The sequence below is a fragment of the Hippopotamus amphibius genome, chromosome 3 (genome assembly GCF_030028045.1).
Source record: "Hippopotamus amphibius kiboko isolate mHipAmp2 chromosome 3, mHipAmp2.hap2, whole genome shotgun sequence".
NCBI lineage: Eukaryota > Metazoa > Chordata > Mammalia > Artiodactyla > Hippopotamidae > Hippopotamus > Hippopotamus amphibius.
In genome coordinates this window covers 148017210-148043171 of record NC_080188.1, presented here as the reverse complement: position 1 = coordinate 148043171, position 25962 = coordinate 148017210, and the positions used below count along the sequence as shown (strand labels likewise).

The following is a 25962-nucleotide window of genomic DNA, read 5'->3' as shown; positions in this document are numbered from 1 at the left end:
AGGACTTGTCCCGGGGCTGGAGGACAAAGGACACGAAGGGGACGCGGGCCCACGAGCCAGAACGGGCCGACTTCCGGGCCCTGGGCTTGGCGGGGGTAGGGAGGGGTCCCGTTCCCAGGACAAAGCAGCGGCGGCGGCGCGCACACCCCCTTCGCGCGGCCCCGCCCGCCCTGCCGCGCGCGCTCGGCGCCGATGCACGCGAGCGAGCGCACGCGCCCGGACGACTGTTAGAAATGGCGGTTGGGACGAGAGGAGGGGCGGGGGAGGGAAAAGGCGCAGCCTCGAGGTGCCAAGAGACCGGGTGCGCGGTTGCTTCACGAGCCCCCCTCCTCCTCCCCTGGTCCAGGCCGTCGGGCTGGGGAGAGCCCCTGTGAAGAAGACGTGATCCCTTCAAGTGGACAAAGGAAATGGCGGCCGCGGCACAGGCAACAGGTCCTGCCGGCGCGGAGACTGGGGAGCGTTCCCTAAAATGGCGGACGGCGCGGACGCAGGCGCGGGCCAGGCGGGCCGGGGCGGGGCGTCCGCTCACGGCAGCCCGCGGCGGCAGGGCGGGACAGAGGTGCCTACTGTCCCCATGGCGGCTGCGCCGGAACCCGGGGAGCCAGGGAAGGGGAAGGTAACCCAGGGGGGCGGCGGGGCGCGCGCGTGCCGTGGGCGGGGGCGAGTGGGGCACGGGCGAGCGAGGCACCGGCGGGCGGCGCCTATGGGACGCGACCTCTGGAGCTGGGAGACCCAGGCAGGGAACTTCTCTGTGCCATGAGCTTCTCTGCAATCGTACAGCCCCCACCCCGACAGTTTTGCCTTAATTGCCATGAAAAGTGACCCAGACTAGGAGGATGAGGGGACCGATACCGGTAGCTTACTACTGGTCACAAGGCTGATCCCTTCGGAAAGTTTTACTGTCAGAGGCCTCGTAATTGGCTAGTGAAGAGAGGGTTTTAAAAGCTGAGGACCGATGCCTTGTCTTTGAGGCTATTTCACAACACTTAATAAAGGAATCGGTAAATGCTGAGTGAAAACTTGGTTATATTCGAGTGAATTTATATCCAGAGCAGGAGGATCAGATGAAAAGACTGAGAATTTTTCCATTAACCTTGTTTTCACTCGACCACGTGGAGTATGCAGTATTATATGTAACCATTAGCTTCGCTGGCTGGCATTCGTGTCTTTCTGCTCTGCCTTCCTCACTCCGCCTTCCACAGTTGTCCTTGTGGGCTACCCTGTAAAGTGGATAATTCATCTCTCTGCTTAAATAAAACCAGCCCATTGCTTTCAGAATAAATCCGAATTTCTCGGCCTGTGATGTAAAGCTCATCACCTACCCCTGACTCTTCAGTCCATGTGTGACGTCTCATGCTTTCCTCTCTGGGTGTTACTAAACAGGGCTAGCTCTGGTATCCCCTTAAGGGCTTCGTGACTCCCCAAAGGAGACTGAGATGCTTCTGTCCCTATCTCCCCAGCACCCTGTACACTGCTGTGTCATTACAGCATTATACTGGAGGTTAATTTATGTCTTGTCTTCCTTAAGAGCAGGGAACCCAATTTTTATATCCTCAATACAGAGTAAATAAGCGTTCATAAAAAGATAATGCAAGAGGAATTTTAAATAGTAAACCATAGAGAGATTAACGTTTAGTCAGTTCGATTCACAAGTATTTACTGAAAACCCAGTGTGCCACACTGCACCTAATCTATAGTTTTAGGATATTCTCTGGCTCAGCTTAAAAATTTTGATCACTTATTCAATGTTCTTGCTTCTCCGGGGTAATTTTCCATCTAAATTTGGCCTAGATCAACTGGTTATGAACAAATGCTGGATAAATTGTTTCCATATTTACTATCAAAACAAATTGTCGATTTATATACTGTTGGTGCCTTTTCTGTTTTTAATGTCCCACATCCTACTTGGAATATGCTTCGTTTACAGAATGTACCCTTGTTTGAAACTTCCGTATTTCAAGGGGCACCATAACTTCAAATACAAAATTCTAGATTGTTTTGTGAGAACACTGGGATCTTGAATGGGGCTTTTATCCTTTTTGTATCTGATTGTTCACCTTTGATAGGAGATACCTACTGTCATTTTAGGGTCATGAGTACTTTAATCCACTGAGAATCAAGAAATGAAAAACAATTTGATTAATACTGTAATACTGTATTTGAAGCCAAGCAAAGAGAATGTTTCAAAAACAATTATCTGTGCCACATATACAGAGATGTAAACTATGATAGATTTTGCAAAATGATTGTCTTTAAGATCTCTGTGGTACTGTTTCAGTGGAGTGCAGGGGATTAAATGTCTCATTTAAGCAAGTTAAAGGGAGCATAGGTTTGTAAGTGAAGAAACACACAGAGGTACTAGTTTTGCAATGACACAGCAGAAAAATGGGATGGTGGCTTGGGGAGAAAGGGTGTCGAGGGGGATTTATTTTATATGTTTCTAGACTGATATTAAATAGGGGAAAAACAAATGATGCAAATGAAAGACAGGATAATCACAGAAGCAAAGTCTGAAAGTGGAGAGAGTAATCATCTGCACACTGAGGACTGGTTTTAAATAGGAGTAGGGCCCGTTCCTCCTTTGAAACAAAAGGAAAAGCAGAATATGAGCACTGATGCAGATAAACTTAGCAATGGGAAATGAAATAGCTCTAATTTATCTGATTTCCTATAAATTATTAAATTGGCATTCCGGCTTAGAAATTCTTTTTGAGCTTCCCTTAATTCCATCAAGGTGTGCTGGTAACTGTGCCTTTCTAAATCTAAGCTTAAAAATATTAGTTTACTAAAAAAAGTCTACAATTTTAGTTTGTTTAAAGGTTTAATTCATTAATAGCAGGTGAACCTTAAGTTTGCAGACTACTTAGGGAATAAAAGAAGGTTAAATGCCTTGAACATTACAAATAGAACTACTTCAAAGTGACTTCTGGCTTAGACTCTTATATTTCCATTTCTGAGAATCAAAGTTCATGTACTCTCAAAAATATTATACAAGTTCAAGACTTCATTACAGTATTCCATACCTGCTTTTAAGCCATCAGTAGTCTAAAACTCCAACTTTACCAGGAGGCTGAAAATTTTCCACTAGTAAAGGGAGAAAAGTCTTTGCACATCCTTACCCAGTTTTGATACAAATTGCATATCTACAGTTAGGTACTTAGTTCTTAACCTTGGTGTTTACCTACTAAAAAACCAAAGGGTTAAATACTGCAGTGGGAATGACAGGCTTTCAGGGTCAGACTGACTTCCGCTTCCACTCTGCCAACATTTTATTAGCCTTCTTCTTAAACCCTGAAGCCTGTTTCAGAGTGTCACAGAGGTGGTGAGAATTAAAAACAAGGCAAATAAAGGGCCTGGCCCTAATAGCCCCTGGCCCCTTTAAATTATGAGATTGTTTAATTAGACCAGCACTGGCTTCTCAACCCTGGCACTGACATTGACCAAGGCGGTTTTGTAGGTGGTAATACATGCACTGTAAGATGTTTAGCAGTAGCATCCTTGGCCTCTAACCCACATATTGCTTTTAGAAGGTATCACTTAAAAAGGATGTTTATCTTTCAAAATAAGATAGATTATTCCATTATTTGAAATTTCAAAATTTTACTTTTCTAAAGCAGTGTTTCTCCCAATTCGGGGTGTGGGGGGTTTCTCAAACATAAATGCCCTTGGCCTACTGAGTCAGAATCTGAAAGTGGGATTTGAAAATCTCTAAAAAGCTCAGAAAGTTACCTAGCTGATTTAAACAGCACATTTAAACAGCACATTTCAGATGTTCATTTTACACATTTGGCAAAGAACTGGGGCTGATAGTTTTATCCACATGCACCCCCCAACCCCCCAGTTTGCAGATTCTGGTGTATCCTGGGGTCGTACTAGGGCTCCATTATGTAAGGGAATCCAAGTGAAAAAGCTCAGAAGCCTTGAATTTTGTGCTGTCTTAGGCAGGATATGCAGTGATTGGCATGCTGCAGCCAATACTTGATGGTTCCTTTCATTCTCTCTGCTATGATCTCTGCTTAAATGTGAAAGCCATCTTAACATTCTACCCTGTGGTAGAACTTGCTGGTCTCACTTGCTTCTAAAACCTGACGTTAAACACCACCACACTTCCATCTCAATCCAGTATCTTTCCCCCAGGGCAATGGCCTAGCCCCAGAGCAGCTCACACTCTCCCTCCCCTCCAGGGCCATAAATTCCACCTGGCTCTTGACCTGAGGGTGGAAACCACCATTTTTTTTGCTAAATTAAATGAAAAGCCTAGAAGCAGAATTAAATCCCAACTTCTTTGTGTATGAAGATTTGTACTGAAGAGCCTTTTAACATTCAAGCCTGCAACTTTAATGAGTACCTGCTGTGTTCACGAAGTAAACGTGTTGGGGGGGTGGTATGGAGAACAAGCAGACAAACGAAAAAAATGGAATAGAATGATCTGAGAGTACAGTTTTTGCTTTATTAGGAACCAAGTCACATTGTCTTTTCTGCAGAAGCTTGAGCCAAAGCACAGTATCTTCATGTTCCAAACCTTTAACCTGACTTGCCCTTTACTGTCCTTTTCCCATTTCTTCCAATCTTCTTTTCCCTCACATTACCATCTAGGTATCATCTCATCCCAAACAATGGAAAAGTGGCTTCCTTTTTAAAAGCTACATTAACTGAAAACAGTATCTTAAGTTTTTTCTTTTTTTTTTTTTTTTTTAATGAACAGGACAATGCTGTAGCAAAACATAAGCGTGACTTTAAAAAAAAAAGTCTGTCCTGCCCTCCCAAAACCTGTAAGTACAGAGTGAGAGTGACAAGACATTCAAGTTGAAAACATTATGCTTAAAGTGGCAGTATTTTTGAGGGAGAACAAATCCACAAATCCAATGAAGACTATATAAAGAATTTTAAAACCATTCATTTTAGCACCTGAAGTAAATTATCACCCAGCCGAATCCCTTCATTACAGATTGCAGGCCAGATGAAAAATATGTCCTACAGATTACAGAAGTTAGTGGCAGAGCCGACACTAAAATCCCCAACCCTCTAGATTTCCAGCTTTTCTCATCACAGCTAGGGTGTGGTTACCATGTACTATCAACAAAGAATTAAATACAACCAACTGTAACGTCACATCACAGGCAGGAAACAGGCATTATCACAGGTTGAAAAAAAAATTGTCTCAAAGTATTTATTCTTACAGACACAACTGATATGTTACTAGCTAACAGAAAATCTGCAGTCCTCAGGAATTTAAAACAGTAGTATACTAATAAGTAACAAGGTTAGAACAATTTCACGTTTCCCATCTATGCTTTTCAAATTACTAGAAGAATATTATGCTGCTTTTAAATTTCAGTGATATCCAAATCCCCAAATGATTTCATACAGATGTTTGATTATGCCGTAATTTGTTAATCATGGTACCATAATCTATTTAGGTTTAATTTACCCTACTGCTTAGGACTTTCTGGTCAAATTCTCAAGGTTTCCATTTTAGATTCATATTATATACCAAAGCAGGATGATTAAAGTTGGTTTTATTCTTTGCCAAACCACCCTAAATATTCTCTTGTTCAATCTAAGTTCTTTTTTATTTTTCCTAGCCCTTTAAGCTCCTAGGAATTTTAGATGTTGAAAATATTCCCTGTGCACGAGATTCGATATTGTATGGTTCGTTAGGATCTGTTGTGGCTGGCCTTGGACATTTTTTGTTAACTAGTGAGTATCTGTTTCTACATATAAAAAACATACTTCTCTGAACAGTTTTTTTCTAGATGAAGTTATTATAACTTGCAATGTATTACAGTGTTTATGCTTCCTTTTGACAGGTAGAATTAGAAGATCATGTGATATTGGAGTAGGAGGATTTATCTTGGTGACTTTAGGATGCTGGTATGTGTGCTAAGTATTCGGGAGAAGATCCATGATTGTAATAGGTTTATCTAATTCCAAAGCACATGCTCTACCCAGAGCAATCTCCCACTGAGAGATTCTCACCCTCACTGAAATTTATCTTACCAAATGATGTTGCTGGACTGCCTTTAACCTTTTAAATATGTATATATACACACACATTTTGTGTCACTTGTCAAATGAACAGATGAATGCATGACATCAGACACTGCATTAATGCCACGTCAGGGTTTCTACTTCATTTACGAAGTCCTCAACCTTGTATCATAGCCTAATGCTCATTTCATCCCTACCTATGGCATAGCATCTGAAAATGCTACTTTAAGAATGTGTTCACAACCACTAGCAGTCATCTGTAAGCATTTAAAAATTTTGATTACAAATTTCAAATTAGTTTCTATAGGTATGTTATATTAATTTATTCATGTTCTCCTTACTAGGTTCCATTGTAGGTATAATTATGCAAAGCTAAGAATCCAGGAAAGACTTACCAGAGAAGGAATTAAAAACAAGATTTTATATGAAAGTACCCACCTTGATCCTGAAAGAAAACAAACGAATGGTGACAGCAGCAGCAATTGAGCAGTCCTGAGCATAGGAAACCCAGACACAACTCACCTTCAGTGTGAACAAAGCTGAGATCAACTACAGAAGGCATTTTATGTACCATAAGGCAGCTTTCAATTAAGTAAATAAAGCATGTGTAAGCTGTAGTCTTTTTTACAGGTGTTTGAATATTTACAGACTTACTCTGACCCTTTATCTACTGTTAGTATAGCACACAGTGGACTCGTACTTAAACATGCTTAGAAAAGTGTTTCCTTGTAGTAAGCAGCAAGTACACCTGACATTTCAAGAAATAAAGTCTCAGTTGGATGTTAAAACTTGCCTTAAAAACAAAAATTACAACTCTTATTACTGTACCCCTGTTAAAAATGAGGGGATGCTCTCTGGTTTCTAAAGCCAGTGATGTTATATCAGACTTAAGATCCACTGATCGTCACTTTCCAATTTTTATTTTAAAAATGTACCCATTGCTTGACCCTGTTCTTCCATTTCAACAGGTGAGTCATCTCAGAAAGGAAAGGTGGTTTTTAGCTGCTCCAAGTATTTTTTGGAAGTATGCAGGGTTTTTAAGTAGAACTTAAATATGCACATGGCACGCATACAGGTATTTTCAGAAATGTGTCTGGTGCAAAGGAAAATACTGCAGAATTACACACATATTGTTCCATTAATGTGAAGACATTTATAATTCAATTGGCTGCCATTTAAAAAAGCACCAAACTAAGTCCACAGCATTCATTCATTCATCATTTTTGGTTTTAATAAATATCAACATTAAAAAACTTAAAACACAAGCTTAGAGGCCTTTCTGGTTAAGGAATGATAAATATGAAAGAAGACACCAGTGGATAGGATTATGGCATTACTATCGGTCCTACTGATTATCACGGTGAGCTAAATATAAATAGAGCAAGGAAGAGGTATTTTGAAAACGTTTTTTGTTCTGTATCCCTTTTCCAGGATAGATAGGGGCTTGCTCCAGTTCACTTCACAGAGAGAGCTAGCATTTTCCCTCCCATGCTCACCTTCTTATGGCTGTCATTATGAGGGTTAGGGTACACAAGCTACATGGTTTACCAAATGCCCTATTAGTGACACTGTCAAGCATTATATGTTCCAAGAGATTTTTATTGATCCTAATCATCTGGCAGCCACCAAAGGAAAGACTTGGACACTGACTAGGGAAGGTTATTAAAAAAGAAAATGAAGTTTTTGCAGGATCATCTGCCTACTATTACTGAGACAAATCAAAGCTGAGTGCAGTCTACATTATTCAAATTGATCTTAATTATGTTAAAAATTCCATGATTTGACAGTCACTCATGTTTTAAAAGGCATAAGTTGAGGTGGGGTGGAAGAATTGATGAGTACTAATCAAATTTGATATTTAACAAGCTGTTTGTATAGGCCACTTATGTTCTTAGCTTCAGTTTAATAACACGTTAACATAAAATCAAGCAAGTGGATTCAGAAAGTCAAGTCCCTTCCAGCTCTAGCACACTATGATTACATCTTACCCTGAGTAAGAGAAAAATCTCTCAGCTGGTAAAAATTTCCAAGGCCTCCACCAATAACATGGTTGGTTCATTTTCACAGCAGACTGACTGCATAAACTGGACACCTGGATAAAAACAGAAGTTTAAATAAAAATACTTATTTGGACTACTTTTCAAATATCATTTCACAGATTTCTATCATTAGCACTTTTTCTCCTTGAATTATTAAGATGATACAAGATGCACTAATGAATTATTGGACCATTTAACATGCTCTAGGCCCTTTATCACACTGCTACTAGACACTTTCAGTAAAATCTCCAAGTTGATCTTGACACTTCCACTTCTGGTCCCTCCAGTCCAATCTTCTTCCATTCTGCCATCCAACTTCAAACTGTGAAGTTTTGCCAGTCCTATCCCCAGTGTACCTCTGGCTACCACAAACTCAATTCATACCTCTGCTCAAACTTTTTCATTTCACTTATAATGCCCTTCTCCTACCTCCTCTCTGCTATAGCATTCCACTCTCTTGCTAACTTCTAGAATTAGGAACATCACTTTCTCACTCAGGCTCTCACACTGCTTTGTTTCACCCGTTATACTAACAGTAGCTTGCACTTCCATTGGTCACAGACTTGTGCTACAAGATGCCTGTCGATTTTTATCTTTACATTCGCAGTCAAGCAGTATAAAGCAGTAAACACGTTAGTTGTTCACTAGTCCCTCTCATCCAAATTTAAGCTGAAAGAGTAACCTACCTTCCATGCCCACTTGAAGCCTCCAGCTGCACTGCTTCCTTCATTATTCCAGTAAATCCGAAATTTCACACTAGGTGATATAGCGGTAGGTACCAGCTAAATAGCTGATTAAAATAGAATTGTGGTAATTAGTAGGTTTAAAACTTTTTGCAGCTTTTATCTATCATACCTACTTTAACTATCTCTAGGTGCTTTTTGCAGTTTCCCCCCCTTCCCTCACCCCACCCTTTTTTTTCCTTGACTACACATCTCAGTAAAAGAACCTCAGGGAATTTAAAATTAACTAGATTTTCTCTGGACTTGTGATTTATATTGACCAAGTTTGCAAACAAGAAATTTGACTATCCCTAGTACCATTATTTTACTTGCAAGCATCTCTTCAGTCTACGTACCTCTACTCCATCGCTGGTTTCCCTTTGCTTCGATTTTATAATGCGAGGAGGTCTATATAATAAATTCAGGATTCCTGTTTATGCACTTTTCGGCAAAAAGCTAGGGATCAAATAGGGTTTGAATCCTTCTATTCCTAGGTAAAATCTGTGGTGGATGGGGATTAAGGCACCCCTTTAAAAGGCATGTTAACGTAAACTACTTTTGGAAAGCAGAATACCTTAATGAGCAAAGTAGAAAAATTACGATTGCTTTAATTGCGGTTTTTAATAGTCCTCTAAAATAAAATATCTTTTGGAAGCATCTTAAAATACGGTCCATTGGTCATCAAATCAGGTCAGTAATAATATATACCAATATCCTCTACCACCCAAATACTGTTATCTTACACAGGTTATTAGGTGCATTAAGTTCCATTATTTTAAATTTTCTCCTAAGAGAAGCTTTTGGGACAAAACTTAGTTTTTTACAAAGTATTTTTCAAAGTATTACATTTTAAAGTTTGTAATGTGAGCACTACTTATCAGTGTTGCAAATATGAGTCTTTTCAACCATTGCATTCGCCTCTATTTTCTAGAGATTGAAGATAACTTTTTTTTTTCCAAGTATTTTTATCCTGAGAAAGCTACCAGTGATTACAGAGTACTAAATTAAAGGTTTCTGTTGTTCACTAAATGTTCACATGAACTTAGGCAGTTATCTTTTCCATCTTTTTCTAGGAATAACTTCCACTAAGTTCTGTAAGTTATGTAAAATACCTATAATATGGCCTACCCTTAGGGGGTTCAAATCTGCATGTACTCGTTTCTTAAAAGGTAAATTTTCATAAAAATGTCTTCCCACTTAGACTACAAGAATAAGTCACCTGAAACGAAATGCAGTTTACTATCTAAATTCTAAGTTGGCTTTAAAAACATCTTTCTAGTTTTTTTTCTCAAATGAACAGAAATTGTTATGGGTTTTTACCTTTTACTCTAAGTTGTCTGCTCTTCAAAAGTCATTAGATTGCTTTTGAGAGTAGAACTGTATTTCACTGAAGAAACCCTGATAGTTGTTTTTTCAGTCAGTACAGCACCCCAGTCCTCTCACTTCACCAAAATACATTATTCTGAAGTATGTAGTGGGGGAAACTAATTTCTTCTAAGCTTTTCACCAAGTCTTAAAATAACTTGAGGGCAATGAGAAAAGTACATGCTCTGGACTAGCACAAAGTCCTTGTCTTAAATTTCACTTCCAGATTTTCTTGTGCCTTGATGTAAATTCACATCACTTCATTATCCAAAAAGGTCATTTTCCAAATTATTATAAGCTAACAAAAATATCTGTGCATTTAACATACATGCAGAAAGATTTTGGGAACCCAAGGACATTGGTATCCTAGATTTCTTTGCATTAAAATATTTTAAGGAAGTATTTCAACTCTACAAGTAGGGAGGGTCTCACAAAACATTAAACAGAAGGAATCTGAACCATCAGAATTAGGATCTAACCTTAAAAGGACTTGGCTTTATTTGCATGTACTGCCTTTAACCTCTGCAAGAGGACCACCAATTGCTAGCATACCACCAAATTCTTCACATTTCAGCTATGCAAAGGAGATAGTAAAGAATCTTTCCTGTTACAGATAAACCTATCCACCTGGTTACTAATTTCTCCCTTTGCCCTGTCTTTTTAAAATAAGAGGAGTTGTAATTAAGGTGATCCTGGAAGCCCAGTATAACAAGTGTTAAATGTACAAGCAGCAATTAATTTGGAATACCTATTGGAATCACTGGAACACATTTACTTGGGCCCTTTTACTCTTCCACACAGCACATTCGCATGGACAGACTAAGGAAAAGGAGATGAAATTTAAATCAGCACATTATTTTTTCCTTTATTTTTTCAAAAAAATTAAAAAAAAAAAAAGTAAGTTGGAACCTTTCGTTGTACTGGACCATGACTCTCCCATCTCCCTTAAACTACAGACAACTGAAAGGATACCTTATTAACAGCTACCATAAAAAGTTATCCTGCCATTCAAGTTAGCTTCAATTTTTCTTCTGAAGTGTTAATTTTATCTCATTTTCTCTATGTATGCCCGAATACTTCTGAAGCTTTCACACAAGTTAGATGTCTACAGTGGCAATCGCAAAAGTTCTTGACTGCTATTGTTTTTTTAAAAACATATTTTGGCTGATACTAATTTGTGGCAATGCTTCTCAAGTGCTTGGCAAGTATAAAATATTTTACTAGACAAAACTAATTTTACTTCCTGTAAGATCACACAATGGAGTGTTAGAGAACTGGCAGGAAAGAACATGCCACCAATAAGTTCAGTGTTCACAGGTCTTGAACACTATGCTAGCTTTCCAGGCCTATAGCCCCTGCATAATATCCAGTTGTGCAGATACTAAGCTGGAATTACTGCTGTGCCACTGCTGAAGCACTCTGATTGTAACTGAAGTATTTGAACAAATAAGGAAGTGAACCTTTCCACAAGACGTTTCTCCATTTGCCTGAACTGTTATTATCGTATCACTTTCAACTATAAGTTTCTCATACCCACAGATCCAGTTTTGTTTAAAAGCAAAACCCCTGTTCCTTGTCAAGATGCAAGTGTATGTTGATTCCTGGCATGAAAAGGAGAAAAAAATTATAATATTCCTAGATAATAGTTAGAAATGATTACACATTAAACACATGATTAAGTTCTTGTCCCAATAACTCACCTAACCAAACAGGGATGACAGATGTCCTAGCCTATCAGTTATATGCAACATTTACTCTCTAATACTAGATCTACAATCACAAGTGAAATTACCAATTGTCTACACAATGCCAAAAAGTTGTACTTATTCAGTTTCCCAAGTAGACAGCACACTTCCAACCTAACTGCACAATTTACAGGGTTTTTTTTTTTTTTTTTTTTTTTAAGTAATTCTGGTTAACATGAGTAATATTTCCACCTATTTCCAGGACTAAATTCCTTGGGCAAACTAAACACACACCCTATCACTTTTATCTTTACTCAATCAACTAGGATGTGAGTATATTTGCTTACTTAAGTGTATCATCTTTGTTAGCCATTTCCCTTCTACCTAAAGCTTGTTTTCTTGAGCTCCAGCTATCTGCACAGTTGAAATTTACTAAATGTGACCACCAAATAAAATGGCATACCTAGTTAGCAAAATATAATAAAAATTATATGTTAAAGTAGGTTATCTCCTGTTTAAACTCACAAGTTTATAATTCAAGATTAATGTTAAGATACTTGGGGATCCTGGTTTTTTATTTTTTTCCTACCTCAACACACAGAGGGACACATACTACATCAATACTAATAGGTCATTTCCAAATTCTTAAAGATTTACTTCTTAAATATCAAGATTAGTAAGGATTAATAAGACAAATGTCATTTCAACAGGAGTTAGGTGGACAATGTATTTATTTTTACTGTCTTATAAACATGTACCTATAGTACCAGTACTAAGTTAAAAACTGGGCATTAAAGCAGCCTAAATAAAACTCAAGCACTAAAATGGGTAGATCACCTGCATGTTTTAGCACAACTGTGGAATGACAGGGTTCCAAAAAAAGCCCCATCTAAAAACTATCCAAGGGATAGCTGCAAATCACAAGGATATTGCAGTTTTAACTATTTTTTAGTTAAGTTTAAAGCATTTAATGATTTGAAAAGACTGTAGTTTACCTAATAAATCCAAATTGCTGTTCAGAGATGAAACAGTTGGTAAGCTTCTAACTCAAAGTACTAATTTAATAGTCCCTTAAAATTCATGCATAATCAAGAGTTCCAATACATAAACTAAGCATTGCAACTTATGGCCAAGCCACTACCATTAACATACATTCTTATTCCCATTAACTATCACTAAAATGTTAAAACCTAAACCCATTTTTATAAACTCCAGAGCCCCAGAAATACGAGTAATGACAAAGTTTAGATTCAAACCATTTCAAAAATTTTAGGAAAAAATGGCTTTAGAAAGAATATCGTGTTCATCCTTGCCGAATACTTCAATGAGTAATCTTGGGGGGGGGGGGGGGGGCGGGGGTGTTGAAAAGTACATAATTATTTTGCACTACAGGCTCCACTTTTTTAAAAAAGACATTTTAGTTATGTATAAAGGAAATTATGGAGACTAATGATTTTAAGATGTTTTACATGTCTACTATCAAAAACTACAACTTGGACTAAAGATAGAAGTTTATGCTTTCCTTAGTAAGTTTATTCTGGTTTTGGCTTTTAAAGCACATCAGAAATACTCTTACAGATCTTTATATGTGAAAGATGTCTATACCACTGCCTGAAAAGCTATCAAAATATTTCATTTGTGCAATGGGACCTGTTATAAAAAGAATCCTAGAATAAAAAGCCCATTTATAGTAAATAAAAGTTCACAGAAAAACACAGCAATTCAATTCCCACAACTGAGACAAATGCAGAACACAATCCGTCCATTAACGTCAACTCCCTAGGAGATGAAAAATACTACCGAGTCACTTTTCCTGAAAAAGTTATTTTTTTCAAGGAAAACTCTTTAAGCTTCAATACCTTGTTGCTAGTGTTCAAGACATCTAGTTTCATATTTATTTTCAGACAGAACCCTACACAAATGACAGCTTGTTTTCTAGATTTAACATGAATTTTTTTGTCATTTCAACGTCAAATTGATTTGATTCATCCTTCAAGACTTTTAAGATCTTGCTGTCTGGATATTAGGGCCAGAAGCTAGTCTCAGCCTCCTAGGTCAGAGCCAGAGCCCTCCACCAAAGCCTAGAAATGAGTAACAAGATGTAACCTACCAGCAACAAAGAAAACTTCTCACAGTTCCAGTTACTTTCTCACTTCTACCTTAAAGCATTTTGTTTTTTTTTCCTGATTAACCTCTTTATGCTGTTTTCATACTAAGTAACCAATCTAATCCAATTCTTGCCTCAGGATGATAGGTATAATTATATGCAAAAGTTTCTAGTGAAAGCACCCCTTAAACCAACAGCAATCTCACAGGCGAGTTTTCTCAGTACAGTTGGGATATCTGTTCAGATAATTTTTGTTTATTCAGTGTTTTGCTTACCACAGAGGGGAGGTAGGCAAGGGAAAGGGTGAAGAAACCAAGTTTCTCATTTACAGATCTTGTTCTGCCAAACATGGCAACTTTTCTCTCTTGCTTGCTATGTGGCGCTCTCCCTCTTCTTAATTTCTTAAAGACTCTCTAGGATTACATGTCATTTCATACGAATGCAGATGTTACTATTAATCCTGACCTTGAAACTGCTTCTTAAAACTAAACATTTTCCTGGGCAACATTTTTATCTATCCCATCTCCTCTTCCCAAAATCTTCTGTGCTACACAGGCATTGACAACCTACCAAATAATGTCATTTGGCCAACACTCTCCCACTGCAATGATAAGAATATGAATTCCTTAATAAGCAATTTTAAGCTGGAAGGTATACCCAAGATTTTTTAACAGCACCTAACCATTTAGGACACATAAACACTGATCAGCAACAACGCTTACTTTCCCCCCGGGGTAAGTCTATGCAACCCTGGTAATACTGATGTATACTGAAAAGTAGGCTCATGCAAATGGTTGCTAGCAATAAGTTAATTGCTAAAAAGACAAAAGCCCTTGAGATATCATCTTGTACTATGTTGAGTATTCCTTTGGTAACTGTAAGGTTATAGGCCACAAAATTCTCAACTGAGCCTACACTATCACCTGAAACTCAACTCCAGCTCATCTTTTAACAAGAAAATTCCTAGGAGTATAAAGTTAAAAATCTGATTTTAAATGGCTAAAACAAAAATCTAAGCAGTCAGAAATATAAACAAACCTATACTTACCAGAAGCAACCTAAAACACCAATGAAACACTAAACTGATGTCAAGTTTTAGTTCTACAGTTTGACTCCTGATTCCTCACCTCACATGAGTGAGGGTCCTTTAGATTAAGTGTTCTGTGCAAACCCAATAAAATTACAATTAGGGGATCTAATGTTATCACATAACTACAGTTAAGTTAGCAGTGTTGTGTAGTAGTGACTGGCTTGCATGATGGCTTCTAAAAGCATCTGTTCCCAAAGTTTCATGTATTATAGATGTATATATAATGAGGACAGCCATTAGCATTTTGTAAAGATGATAAACTGAGTGTTAACTTCTCCCAGCCAGTACCTTTTCCCCTCAATAAATGTTAAAGTCATCTGGGGGGGGGAGGGGAAGGGAAGCGTTCAACTTTACTTCATAATTTAGAGTCAATTGTCAGTACACATTTAAGTTTTTAAAACCTAAATGTTCCAGGTACAGAGTAAAGAATAAGCTGTCCAGAAAGCACACACTTAAATTTTCTCCTCTTGGGAGTTTCATAAAGGGATTTTGAACCTTGATGGCGAGAATCCCAAAACAAGAGTAAAATGAATTCTTTTTATTGCAAACAAACGTCTAAATTAATTTCTCCACCCACTTTCTTTAGAAAGAAAAAGAAATCAGCAGGCTAAGGAGATACCCATTCAAGAACTGACATGATTAAAAATTAAGATATAAATGGGTGACTCACAATTTCATTAGCTTACAAAGATGGTGGAGTTAACTACTACAAGCACACTAGTTATACAGTATTTTGTGGGAGAAGGGCATACAGACATAGCTAACTTCATATAGATCCCATTAGACAACTGGATTTACAACAAGTTTTTTTAATAAGAAATGGGCAAAGCCAGCTTTCTTTTCAGAATCAAAATGCAGAACAAATGGAAAAATTATGGTATTTAACCTTCACAAGTTTGAGCCTCCACAAATAATGCAACCAAGTTTTACATTTTTAACAGCCCTTCTACATACACTCCATCTTCTCTATCTTAGTTTCAAATTTTATCTTCATTCCCAAATATGCCAATTCCATTGTTATTGAAAAAGAAAGAGCCTTCCCAGTTACTGTCATAAACTATTTAGCTTACCCCTCCACTACTCAGCAAACTACAGAGAGGATGGAGTGTAATATGAGCAGTACAGAGTCTTATGCAATTCATGAGGACCACTTAGTCCTTACATGAATCTGGTTGCTAACATTTCTATTATATTGTGACAATGACTCCCGACTGTTATCTCTGTGAGAAATGGGGGGAGTAAATTCTTAATAAAAGACACCAGGTACAAAGCAACATTTTACTTTTGTTGTGATAAAAAAAAAAAGTCACATTTTACAGATAAAATGTAGAACCCTGAAATACTGACACATTCTCTTATCGTGCACAATGCTGAGGTTCTCTTACGATTCACTTTAAAACTGCAATTAAAAATGTACAAAAAAGAAAAGAAAAAAAAAATCAACCCACAAAGCTTCTAAAAAAGGAACCCGCAGGCACTTCCTCTTGTGGAATGTTTAAAAAGTTAGCCTACTAAAGAAAACAGTCGACTTCTTGTGAAGGTTTTGGAGAAATATGTATCAGTTCGTTTTATTTGGGTATTCAATAATATCCTTGGTGATAATGCTGACTCCATGGCTTCTGACCCCAGAATTGCTGTAAGAGAAAATTTTTTTTTTAAAGAAAAAACATCAATAAGCCACTCAAACTGCTTTTAGGAAATGACAATCTAATTCAGAGTAATTGCTGGAAACAAATTTATACCTGTCATACCACTGATTTATCAAGCCAAATTTAGTTAGTATTAATATCCCATTATCAATACACATTACAAAAAGAAACACATCATGACTTGGTTAGTTTATACAATTAAAGCTAGCAGTAAAAAGAACCGTATGTATTAAATACTACTTTATTTAAAAATATTGTTACCAAACTCCAACCTATTTTTTTGCCTTCAGAAGATATTATGGCTATAACTGCAACAGAATTCACACCTTGCCCTGTAACACTTAACAAACACAATCCCTGGACAAGATCTTTTTTCAAGATTGATTCTTATGAACTCAAAATTCAATTAAATGTACATAAAAGCACATAAGGAATTACTTACACCCTGCTGCCACTGGTTGTAGCCCTGAGATTGATTTTTGTAGCCACGATTGTTTCCTCGTCCTCTGAAGTTCTACAAAAAAGAAAAAAACCTTTAAGAACTCTGAGCACACGTTGTTAGGTTTGTGTAAGGGGCAGGGGGAAAAGAGCTATAGATATGGACTGCCAGTCAGCCATTAACCTCTGAGCGCACACTGCTGGGTTTGCTCTCAGGTTTTTAACTTATTCACTATGAAACATCACCTGACTTGTAGCTAGTTAACGCACCTGAAAAGTCAACATTAATGAAACTGACTCACTTTACCACCACTATGCATACACCCTGTGCTCCTAACTCTTACTGAGGCTGGGCAACATATGCCTTCAACTTTCCAGACTAAGTTATATAGAGAAATCAGTGTCTGCAAAAATCATTACCTGGTTGTAGTTCCCTCTGTTAGGCATTCCACCTCTGTTGTAATTCCCTCTGTTTGAATAACCGCCTCGGCTGGGAAAAACAGGGCCACGAGGATATGGGTAGCCAATTCCACCACTTCCGCCACCGCCACCACCTCTCTGTGGCATATTGCCCCTCCTATTATATCCACCACGATTCCCAGGAGCTAAAAACAAGAGACATTTCATTTAACAGTGTGTTGTTACCTTCTTTACACACGACTTAGGGTTCTTCTGGACCATTCCTTTGTTTTAGGAAAGAAATGTTTTACCCATTCAACATAACCTAAGTACATTTACTATCAAATCACATATAATATTTTACGATGGTTACTAAAATAGCTAGGATATGAGGATCAAAAACTTCCTATGTTAAATTCAGCTAAATAGCATATAAACCCAAACTAGAAGATTATAGATTACCACTTGTTTCAACCTTGAACCACATAAATAATACTCAAAATTAACTTGCCTCCTCCTCTGAAATTTCCACCACGCATATTGAATCCACCACGTCCTCTATGGCCACCACCTCTGTTAAACTGGTTTTTGCCACTCTTATTTTTATTGCTCTTCTTTGAGCCTGTGTTCTGTTTCTTTTCTGGTGGAAGAGCCTTTTTGCTTTCTTCCTTATACTGCTCCAAAAGTTTTTGGGCTTCCTCCTTCTGAAGTTCAACATAGGTTATTTCATCAAAGCACTCAGCTACTTCTGGCAGAGTAAAGTTTCCTACAAAACAGAAAATCATTAACTTACAAACCCCACTACATACACATCCACAATCCTAAAGCCTATAAACTCTGAAGCAGCTTAATTCTTGCAAAGCATCCTAATACCTATTCATGTTTTAATTACATTTTCTTAAAAATAAACAAGTCAAATACACTCATTTACAAAGTTAACTCCTGAAACAGTATTACTGACATAAAATTTAAGTTTACAGATATAATCACAGAAGAATAATTAACATAACAGCAGAACTAAATTTCATGCCTTTCATTTTGAGGACTGCATGTTCCGGTAGGTCCTTTCCCTCCACTTCTGCTTTCTTCTGCGTTCTTTGCTTATAGTCTTCATCTTTTGGGCAAACTACAACAGCTTTTCGTTGGAAGCCTGCAAACAGGCACATTTTTCTTCTCTGGGCAGCAGCAGACACATTTGTCTTTAAAAAAAAAAAAAAAAAGTTAAGTTTATAACCCCAAGCATTAATTCTACAATTATCAGGTTTTTTTTTTTCAACTTCAAAGCTACAGCTTACCTGATCCAAAATGAAATTTCGCTTCTTACGGGCAGCAATCTCAATAAACTTTCCAAGACACTGTGGAGCTCTCTGCAACAGCGTGTTCAATTTTCCAGTATCTGCCATTTGCTTCTTAAATCCTGCCACCTATTTTTAAAAGTTAAAGCAGACATTTTAAAGTTTAAATATTGCCTTTTCTCATTGCTACATAAAAGGATATTATATCCTGTAAAAACACCCAATGCCATTCAATTCATTTTTAGCTACTGGATAACCCAAGTCCAAAAACCTTCTATACAAAAGGAAGCCTAGCCACTGGAAAGCAGTTTAACCTTACCGCTAAAGAGCCTATTTAAACAATCAATTTAACTGCCCAAACTCCTATCTCTAAGATACTAACAAAATGGACAAAAAGGGTTACTTAGAATATCCTCTAGTCTTAAAAATGCTGACATCATGCCCAATTTACTTACCATCATTTTATCCATTATGGTGTTTGTTCCAAGAATGTTGTATTTACCAGGATTTTCTGCTGCATGTTTAGTAACCCAAGTAGTTTTTCCAGCTCCTGGCAAGCCAATCATCATAACCACCTACAATGGAAAGAATTCTTTAATTTTTTTTTAAATGCACAAAAGCCCAGTTTACATATCTAAACCTTCACAGCCTTTTAATGAGAACAACATGTGTGGCAGTAAATTAAACAGCAACCATCCAACTCTTCTAAAAGTCATTTTTGCCAAGCAAAGGTCATCTTTAAAATTCTTTCTTTAAAGTGACTTACTTCACAATCTTTCTTCTCTTCAGGCCCCTTTGGTCCTCTAACTCGATCCTCCAAGGGGACATTCTGGATAAAAGTATAGTCTTCAGGTATTGGAAAATATGGCTTTTCCTTCTGACCAAAATTAAACTCAACTGCACAGTTGTGGCACAGAACATGCGGGAAGAGTGGTCGTCCAGCAAGAACTTCCTTACTGATTCTGAAGGCAATGCCAAGATCTTGTCCATTCTTTGCATAGGAGAGTTCCACTTCATCACTTTCAAAATTCTGTTAGTTAATTGGAGAAAAAAATTAATGGGTTCTAATCTGCTTCTTACAACACTTCTTAAAAAAAAAAAACTTCAAAATTCAAGTTATCCTGTGGAATACATATTTAGGTTATATGTTAAAATGTTAAAGAACCTTAACATTTGGTTATATACAACTAAAACATCTATATCCACAAGCAGAAATTAATATTGCCCTAAAAGCTAGACTAGATTCTCAGACCAACTTCACATTAAATAGTTTTCAGTCAAAATGAACTATTACTGGAAGTTGACAATGACATAATGTAAAAATATTCTTAATAACTTGCTATTTATATGTAGAAATTTAACTATGACTTACAGCAAAGCATGTAATCACATCATTTTCATCAAACTTCTCTCCATAATCTTCAGTCTCACAGTTGCATGTTTTTATTCCCTTTAGAGAATACCCATAAGAAAATTCTTCCTCACCTAAGAAAATAACTTTCATGAAATCAATTTTTCAAAAGTCCAATGACCCACATACGTTAATATTCAAGATGTAGGGTTCAGAAGTATACTAACTTTATATTAGATATAAAGTTACTGAGCACAAAGTGGTTGTACAACTGGTTGACAAATTGCATGCCAGTCATAAAACCAAGTAAACACAAAGAAAGAAAAGCTAAAACTTAGCCATGTCCATATTGTTATTAATCTCTAAAAAAAGGCAAAAAGTTTAGAATACCTTCTAGTCTAACAACTGAAATCAAACCCTGAACACTCAAATGGAAACTTTACCAAGCAACATTCCACTTGTGGTTAGTGACCAGCCAATCCGAACTTCATGTATGTCGATATCTTTTGTATATAAATGCCTTACTGGGATCTTCTCTGTAACCTGGAAGTCAAATCATAAAGGATTAAACTGTAAACCAAGGAAATAAACCACTGAACCAACCCTGGTTTATTTCATTTGGGGAATGGAATAATTTTTCTCCAGCTACTAAGTACACAAAAACACCAACTCTATCCTCACCACTTTTATGAAAACTTTAAGAATTGATGTAAGTGCTTTTAACTTGAAACCGAAAATGTTTAAGTACTAAGTTGATTCACGTTTAAATTAAAAACTTGAAATTAGATATCCTCAATACTCAAAAACAACTAAAGTATTCCTTGAACACGTTTTCCTCTGGAACAAAAAGGAGTCTAACCAAATTTATTTTCAAACCCATGGTAGGCCATTCACATGCCTGATGAAAATTGAACATCTTAAATAAAAATTAGGCTGGCTCTATATGGCAGCTTCTAACTTAACAAACATCTTCAACTGTTACAAATCACAGGTTCCAAGTCCCTCTTCTACCCCACAAAAACTCGAAAAATTACAAGTTCCAATGACAGCTAAGTGTCAGGACAAAGGTTCTTAAGGAAAAAAAGACATCACAAAATTGCATTTACCTTCATCTCAAAGCAGACTTTGCCTTTAGACACACCATAAGATGCCCTTCCTCCAGCCCAAAGAAAAGCAAAACTCTCCATAGTAAGGGAAGAAGCACTGAGGCGATCTCTTGATATTTTAAAATGTAGATCACAATTATCTGCAATCATATCAAATACCATATTATTTCTTTTTATAGCCATGATAAATATATCGGCTATGTAGATAAAACTTTGTTATTAAATTTTTGAATATTTCTTTTAATGTTGCATACTACATTTTTACAGATCATGCTACTTTTCTAATTTTCAGTTTAAGCCCCACTCCCACCAACTCATTCTGCCAAATTATAAACTGAAGCATACACTACCTATGCAACTAACAAATATCAAGGTTTACTATCTGTATTTTAAGTATATAAAATAATCAAGAATGTGACATTAATACATACCTGCTCTGCTCTTTACCTTGATTTAGAGGCAAGCAGTAGAGGATAGCAGGAAATCAAAGTGAAGCATGCCAGACCAGGTAGAATTTACCAGTGCCACAATAAAACTGAAGGAAGGCCATGACCAAGTATTTTAAAATAAGAGTATGAGCTGCTGATCCTTCACTTTACAGGGACTCTAAATCTTAAATTGTTTGCTGAAACTTGTTAAGACAGTTTCAATCTACAAAATACAAACCTGGTCATCTAATGCTGTTACTACTACAGCATTTTAGGTCCCCTTTCCCCAGTCTTGCCTGTTAATCAATAACAACGGGGGATTTACACACTTTGGAATAATCCAAAACCTAGCTATCTTTGGGTCACTGGCTCATTATAGCATGCACCTTCTGAGTTCTCAGTCAAGGGAAAAGTGAAGTTAGAAAACTACTGGTGAAATGAAATTAAACCTACAGTTTGGAACTCTCCTTAAATTAGCTTTGCTCTTTAAATTCCTGATCACTGATAGAATTTCCAATTCAACAAATTCTGTTCGAACCCAATAATGCACTTAAATTGATATCTCCAGGTGAGGAGCTGAAAGCCTCTTATAAAAGAGTTACCTTCTCGAATCACTGCTTCAGTATCTCGCCAATATTTAGTCAACTGAATTTAACATAAAACATTCAAAACTATTACTCCATGTGCAGTTCTTTAAAAAAACACTCCACTATCTCAACTGCATATAAAGGGTACACAATAAGAAATCAAGACTTACATTTACACTATCTCACACATCTAAATAAAAGCAATACTTATTTCAAAAGATGACAATCTAAGCTACAACTCCTTGAATCTACAAGAATACAGGACATGTTGACATCTTACTTCTAAGCAATTATTTCTAGCCTTTGTTCTATCACAGAAAGAATTACACTTTCTGATCAAAACACCAAACCAATTTTTTTTTTGTATTAGAAAAATTAGGAATCTGACAGCCAAGGCCCATTTAGAGGTTTGCAATACTTCCTCATACTCAATTGCAACCCAACTGGGTAAGTAGCAGTATTTACAGCGCTGCCATTGATACCATTCGCTGCTGAAGAAAGCTAGTGGCCCAGTGATGGCCCACTGCTGCTGCCCCAGGTCTTTGGAAGAAATCAACTTAGGTTAAAGCAGCAGCTACTGAACTGGAATTGAGAACAAAAGAGCAGTTATTGAGAAAGTAATATTACAATCTTTTAGACTAGGGAATATAATGGTGTGCTAATGGGAAAATCATTAATAAATATTTAACTAGCCCAAATAGCTCACTTAACATAATTCCACAAAAAAATGACATTTTAGAAGCCTATAAAGACAAGTTATAAGTAGTCTTAGAAGTTTCCATTAGCTAGACAGTCGAATATTGGCATTAATTACACATTCCTACAAATGAGAACTTTAAAGTCATACCAAAAAAATTATCAAATTGTTAAAGCCTGTAAAATTACCAATCCAACAAACATTTAAGTGACAAGAATATGAATATAAGCCATCATCCTACTTTTAAAAGAACTGTTTACACACGTTAAGTTTTCTAACATTTTGGAACCAAAAACCACATTAGGTAACCGGGGGAGGAACGGGGGAGAAAACAGCTTCACTTACAAGTATCAAGACAAACCACTGTGTCGTCGAAGTGCTCATCTTCTTCTTCAACAGGTGGCTGAGGAGATTTGGCTCTGAAAGACAGAATTGTCTCCTGATACAGCTTTCCTCACCAAAGCATAAAGAACAGGTGACAAGTAAAACTAGGTTAGCTTCCTCTACCTGCTATACTTGTTCTCTTCAATGTACTCAAAATAGCCACGGCCATGATCTTCTCGAGGTCTCTTAACACCTCTCTTTTTATCTCCGCCTTTCTGTTCTGTTTTGCCGTCTCCTACAATACACGACACACCTTTATAACAGACCACGCCACAACACAACAAACAGAAAAACCTCTTCAGTTTTGAGGACCCAAAAAGCTCGACTTTCCCCTTTTGTTTTAAATCGACGATTCAAACGTGAACGCAAGAACAATCCGCTTGGAATTGTATTGGAATTAGTGACGCAGCCTAAGGACATTGCTAATACTGGCAGTCTACTCGAATGTTCAAGAAAGCTAATGAAAATTTAGCGCGGCCCAGGCCCGGAGCCCACGTGTATCCCAGAGAGAGTTCAGGAAGGGGGGAGGGGCCGAAGCGCCCCGCCCGCCCTGCCCTCCCCTCCCCCACCCAGGCCCGCGCTCCCCGCGGCGGCATTGTACTGCGCGCCTCTGGCCCCGCCCGGCCCCGCCCGCCGGAAGTGACGTCACGCCGAGCCCGGCGCGCCTTGCACAATACCGCGGCCCGGAGCCGCCACAGCGCGCCGCCGGGGCCCCGGGCCTCCCCTCCCCCCGAGACATGTGCCCGCACCGCGCGCACGCAGCGCGGCGGCGCCACCGCGGCTCCTCCCCCTCCAGCGGCAGCTGCAGCACCCCCCCCCCACCCCCGGCTCTCCAGCCACATAATGGAGGCGCTGCCGCCACCGTCACACACCGAGCGCAGGCCTCACGCCTAATCCGGGATTCCCAACGCTCCCCCCACGCCCTCGCAGCGGCCCCCGTCCCCCCCGAGGGCTCCCTCCCGCGGCGGGGCTCCTCCCTCCCCCAGCGGGGCTCCGGCAGGCCTAGGCACAGTCCCCACCCCGCGCGGGCCTCCCGCCGCGCGCAACCAACCACGCAGCACTCACCCGCCGCCGGAGCCCCGGGGCGACCGCCGCCTCCGCCGCCTTCCGCCTTCTTCTTACCTCCCGCCTGCTGCTGGCCCTGCCTCGCCCCGGGCGGCGCCACCGTCACCGCGAACAGCGACGTGGGGCCGCTGCTCTTTCCCGCGGCCTCCTTGGCGGCCCCGCGCTGCTGCTGGGGCTGTTGCTGCGGCGCCGCCGGCGGTTGAGGCTGCTGCTCCCCGTGCCCGTTCTCGTCGCCCGCGGCTTCCTCCTCGTCTCCGAGCTCGTCCTCCCCTTCCTGGAAACCCTGGTCGTCGCCGTTCTCATCCTCCGAGGCGGCCTCCTCCTCCTCCATCGGGCCCGAGTCGGCCGCCCCCGCGGCGCCGTTCTCCTCCCCGAGCTCCATCTGGTCGCCATCCAGGGCGGCGATCCCTTCCTCCTCCTCCTCCTCTTCCTCCTCGTCGTCATCGCCGCCGGCCGCGGCCTCCTGCTCGAGGCCTGCTCCCGAGCGCCCGGCGGAATCCCCGCCCAGATCTAGGCTGCCGTTCCCGGGCTCCATGGCGGGGCGGCCACCGGCCTCCTCGTCGTCCAGCGCGGCCTGGAGCCGCTCCATGAGCTCGGCCTTGAGGCCCTTGTCGGACAGACGCCGCTTCTTGAGCTCCTCCTTAAGCTCCGACACCTTCAGCTTTTTCACATTAACAGGCGAGGAACTCATGGTGAGGCCCCGATTCACCGCTAGGCGCTGGCTCAAACTGGGCTCCGCTCACTCGGCCACTGGCGGCGGCGCGGCTGCTCCTCGGCCCGGGCGGCGGCTGCGGCTGCGGCTGGAGGTGGGTTCGTGCTGCAGAGCGGGTCCGCCTGGTGTCGAACGGCGCCAATTCCTTTCACCGAGTTCGCGAGGGAGACGCGGAGACTCGCCTGGCGCGAGCGAGCACGCAACGTCCTCTCGCAGGGGCGGTGCCGCGCACGTAATATAGCCGCCCCGCCCCTGCGCCGGCGGAGCGCCCGCGTTCGCCCCGCCCCGCCCACGCCTGTTCACCCCCTCCCCGCCCCGCCCCCCCCCCCCCCACCAAGGCCCGAGCCGCGGGTCGAGAGCGCGGCGGCGCGCACTGCGCTTCCAATTGGGGCCGAGCTAATGGAGGAGGAGGAAACCGCCTTCAGTTAAACCGACCCAGTGCAACATCTATTGGCCTTTCCAAATCTTTGGTGGCAGTACTCATCTTGCTGTTTGCTTTCCAGCCTGGAGGCTGCTTCTACCCAAATGCTTTCGGTCCTCAACTTGGCATTTTCAGCTCGAAACCGCCACCTTTTCTTCCATTTTAGATCTCTTACCTATTTCTCCAGCTATTTGTTTAGAACGCCTTAAAATTTTATTTCAGTTTTGATTTGTACGACACGATTTGGCAATGACTATGCGCAGGGGATTTTCTTCCGTTTAATATTTGGCTTAATTTTCCTAAGTCCTGCCTTGCGAATTGAATTTGAAACTCGGGAAGGGCCTTTCTTTTGTTTCTCCCATGACCCCTGATGCAGGGTTTCAGGGATAAAAATGCTTGCTTTTGAGCGTGTACCCCACTCCATACTGCAC

The 25962-nt window shown here is 39.8% G+C and overlaps 2 protein-coding genes across 3 annotated transcripts; one reads left to right on the top strand and one right to left on the bottom strand.

Annotated features, from left to right (window-relative positions):
- The first annotated feature begins 431 nt into the window (after positions 1–431).
- Positions 432–6904, top strand: LOC130850237 (cytochrome c oxidase assembly protein COX20, mitochondrial). Its single transcript, XM_057729652.1, has 4 exons — positions 432–559; positions 5586–5700; positions 5811–5874; positions 6336–6904. Exons 1-4 carry the CDS (start codon positions 470–472, stop codon positions 6475–6477), a joined length of 411 nt encoding a protein of 136 aa, XP_057585635.1. The 5' UTR covers positions 432–469; the 3' UTR covers positions 6478–6904.
- An 8888-nt stretch (positions 6905–15792) lies between these two features.
- Positions 15793–25315, bottom strand: HNRNPU (heterogeneous nuclear ribonucleoprotein U). 2 transcript variants are annotated; one of them, XM_057729651.1, is made up of 14 exons: positions 24456–25315; positions 23457–23568; positions 23295–23368; positions 21238–21377; positions 20575–20674; positions 20153–20265; positions 19547–19810; positions 19236–19355; positions 18781–18909; positions 18516–18684; positions 17997–18251; positions 17507–17691; positions 17091–17162; positions 15793–16633 (listed from the first exon to the last, which is right to left on the bottom strand). In XM_057729651.1, exons 1-14 carry the CDS (start codon positions 25087–25089, stop codon positions 16580–16582), a joined length of 2421 nt encoding a protein of 806 aa, XP_057585634.1. In that variant the 5' UTR covers positions 25090–25315; the 3' UTR covers positions 15793–16579. The 2 variants fall into 2 exon arrangements, with proteins under 2 accessions (XP_057585634.1, XP_057585633.1); XM_057729650.1 differs by having other exon boundaries at positions 24399–25312.
- Positions 25316–25962: the final 647 nt, after the last annotated feature.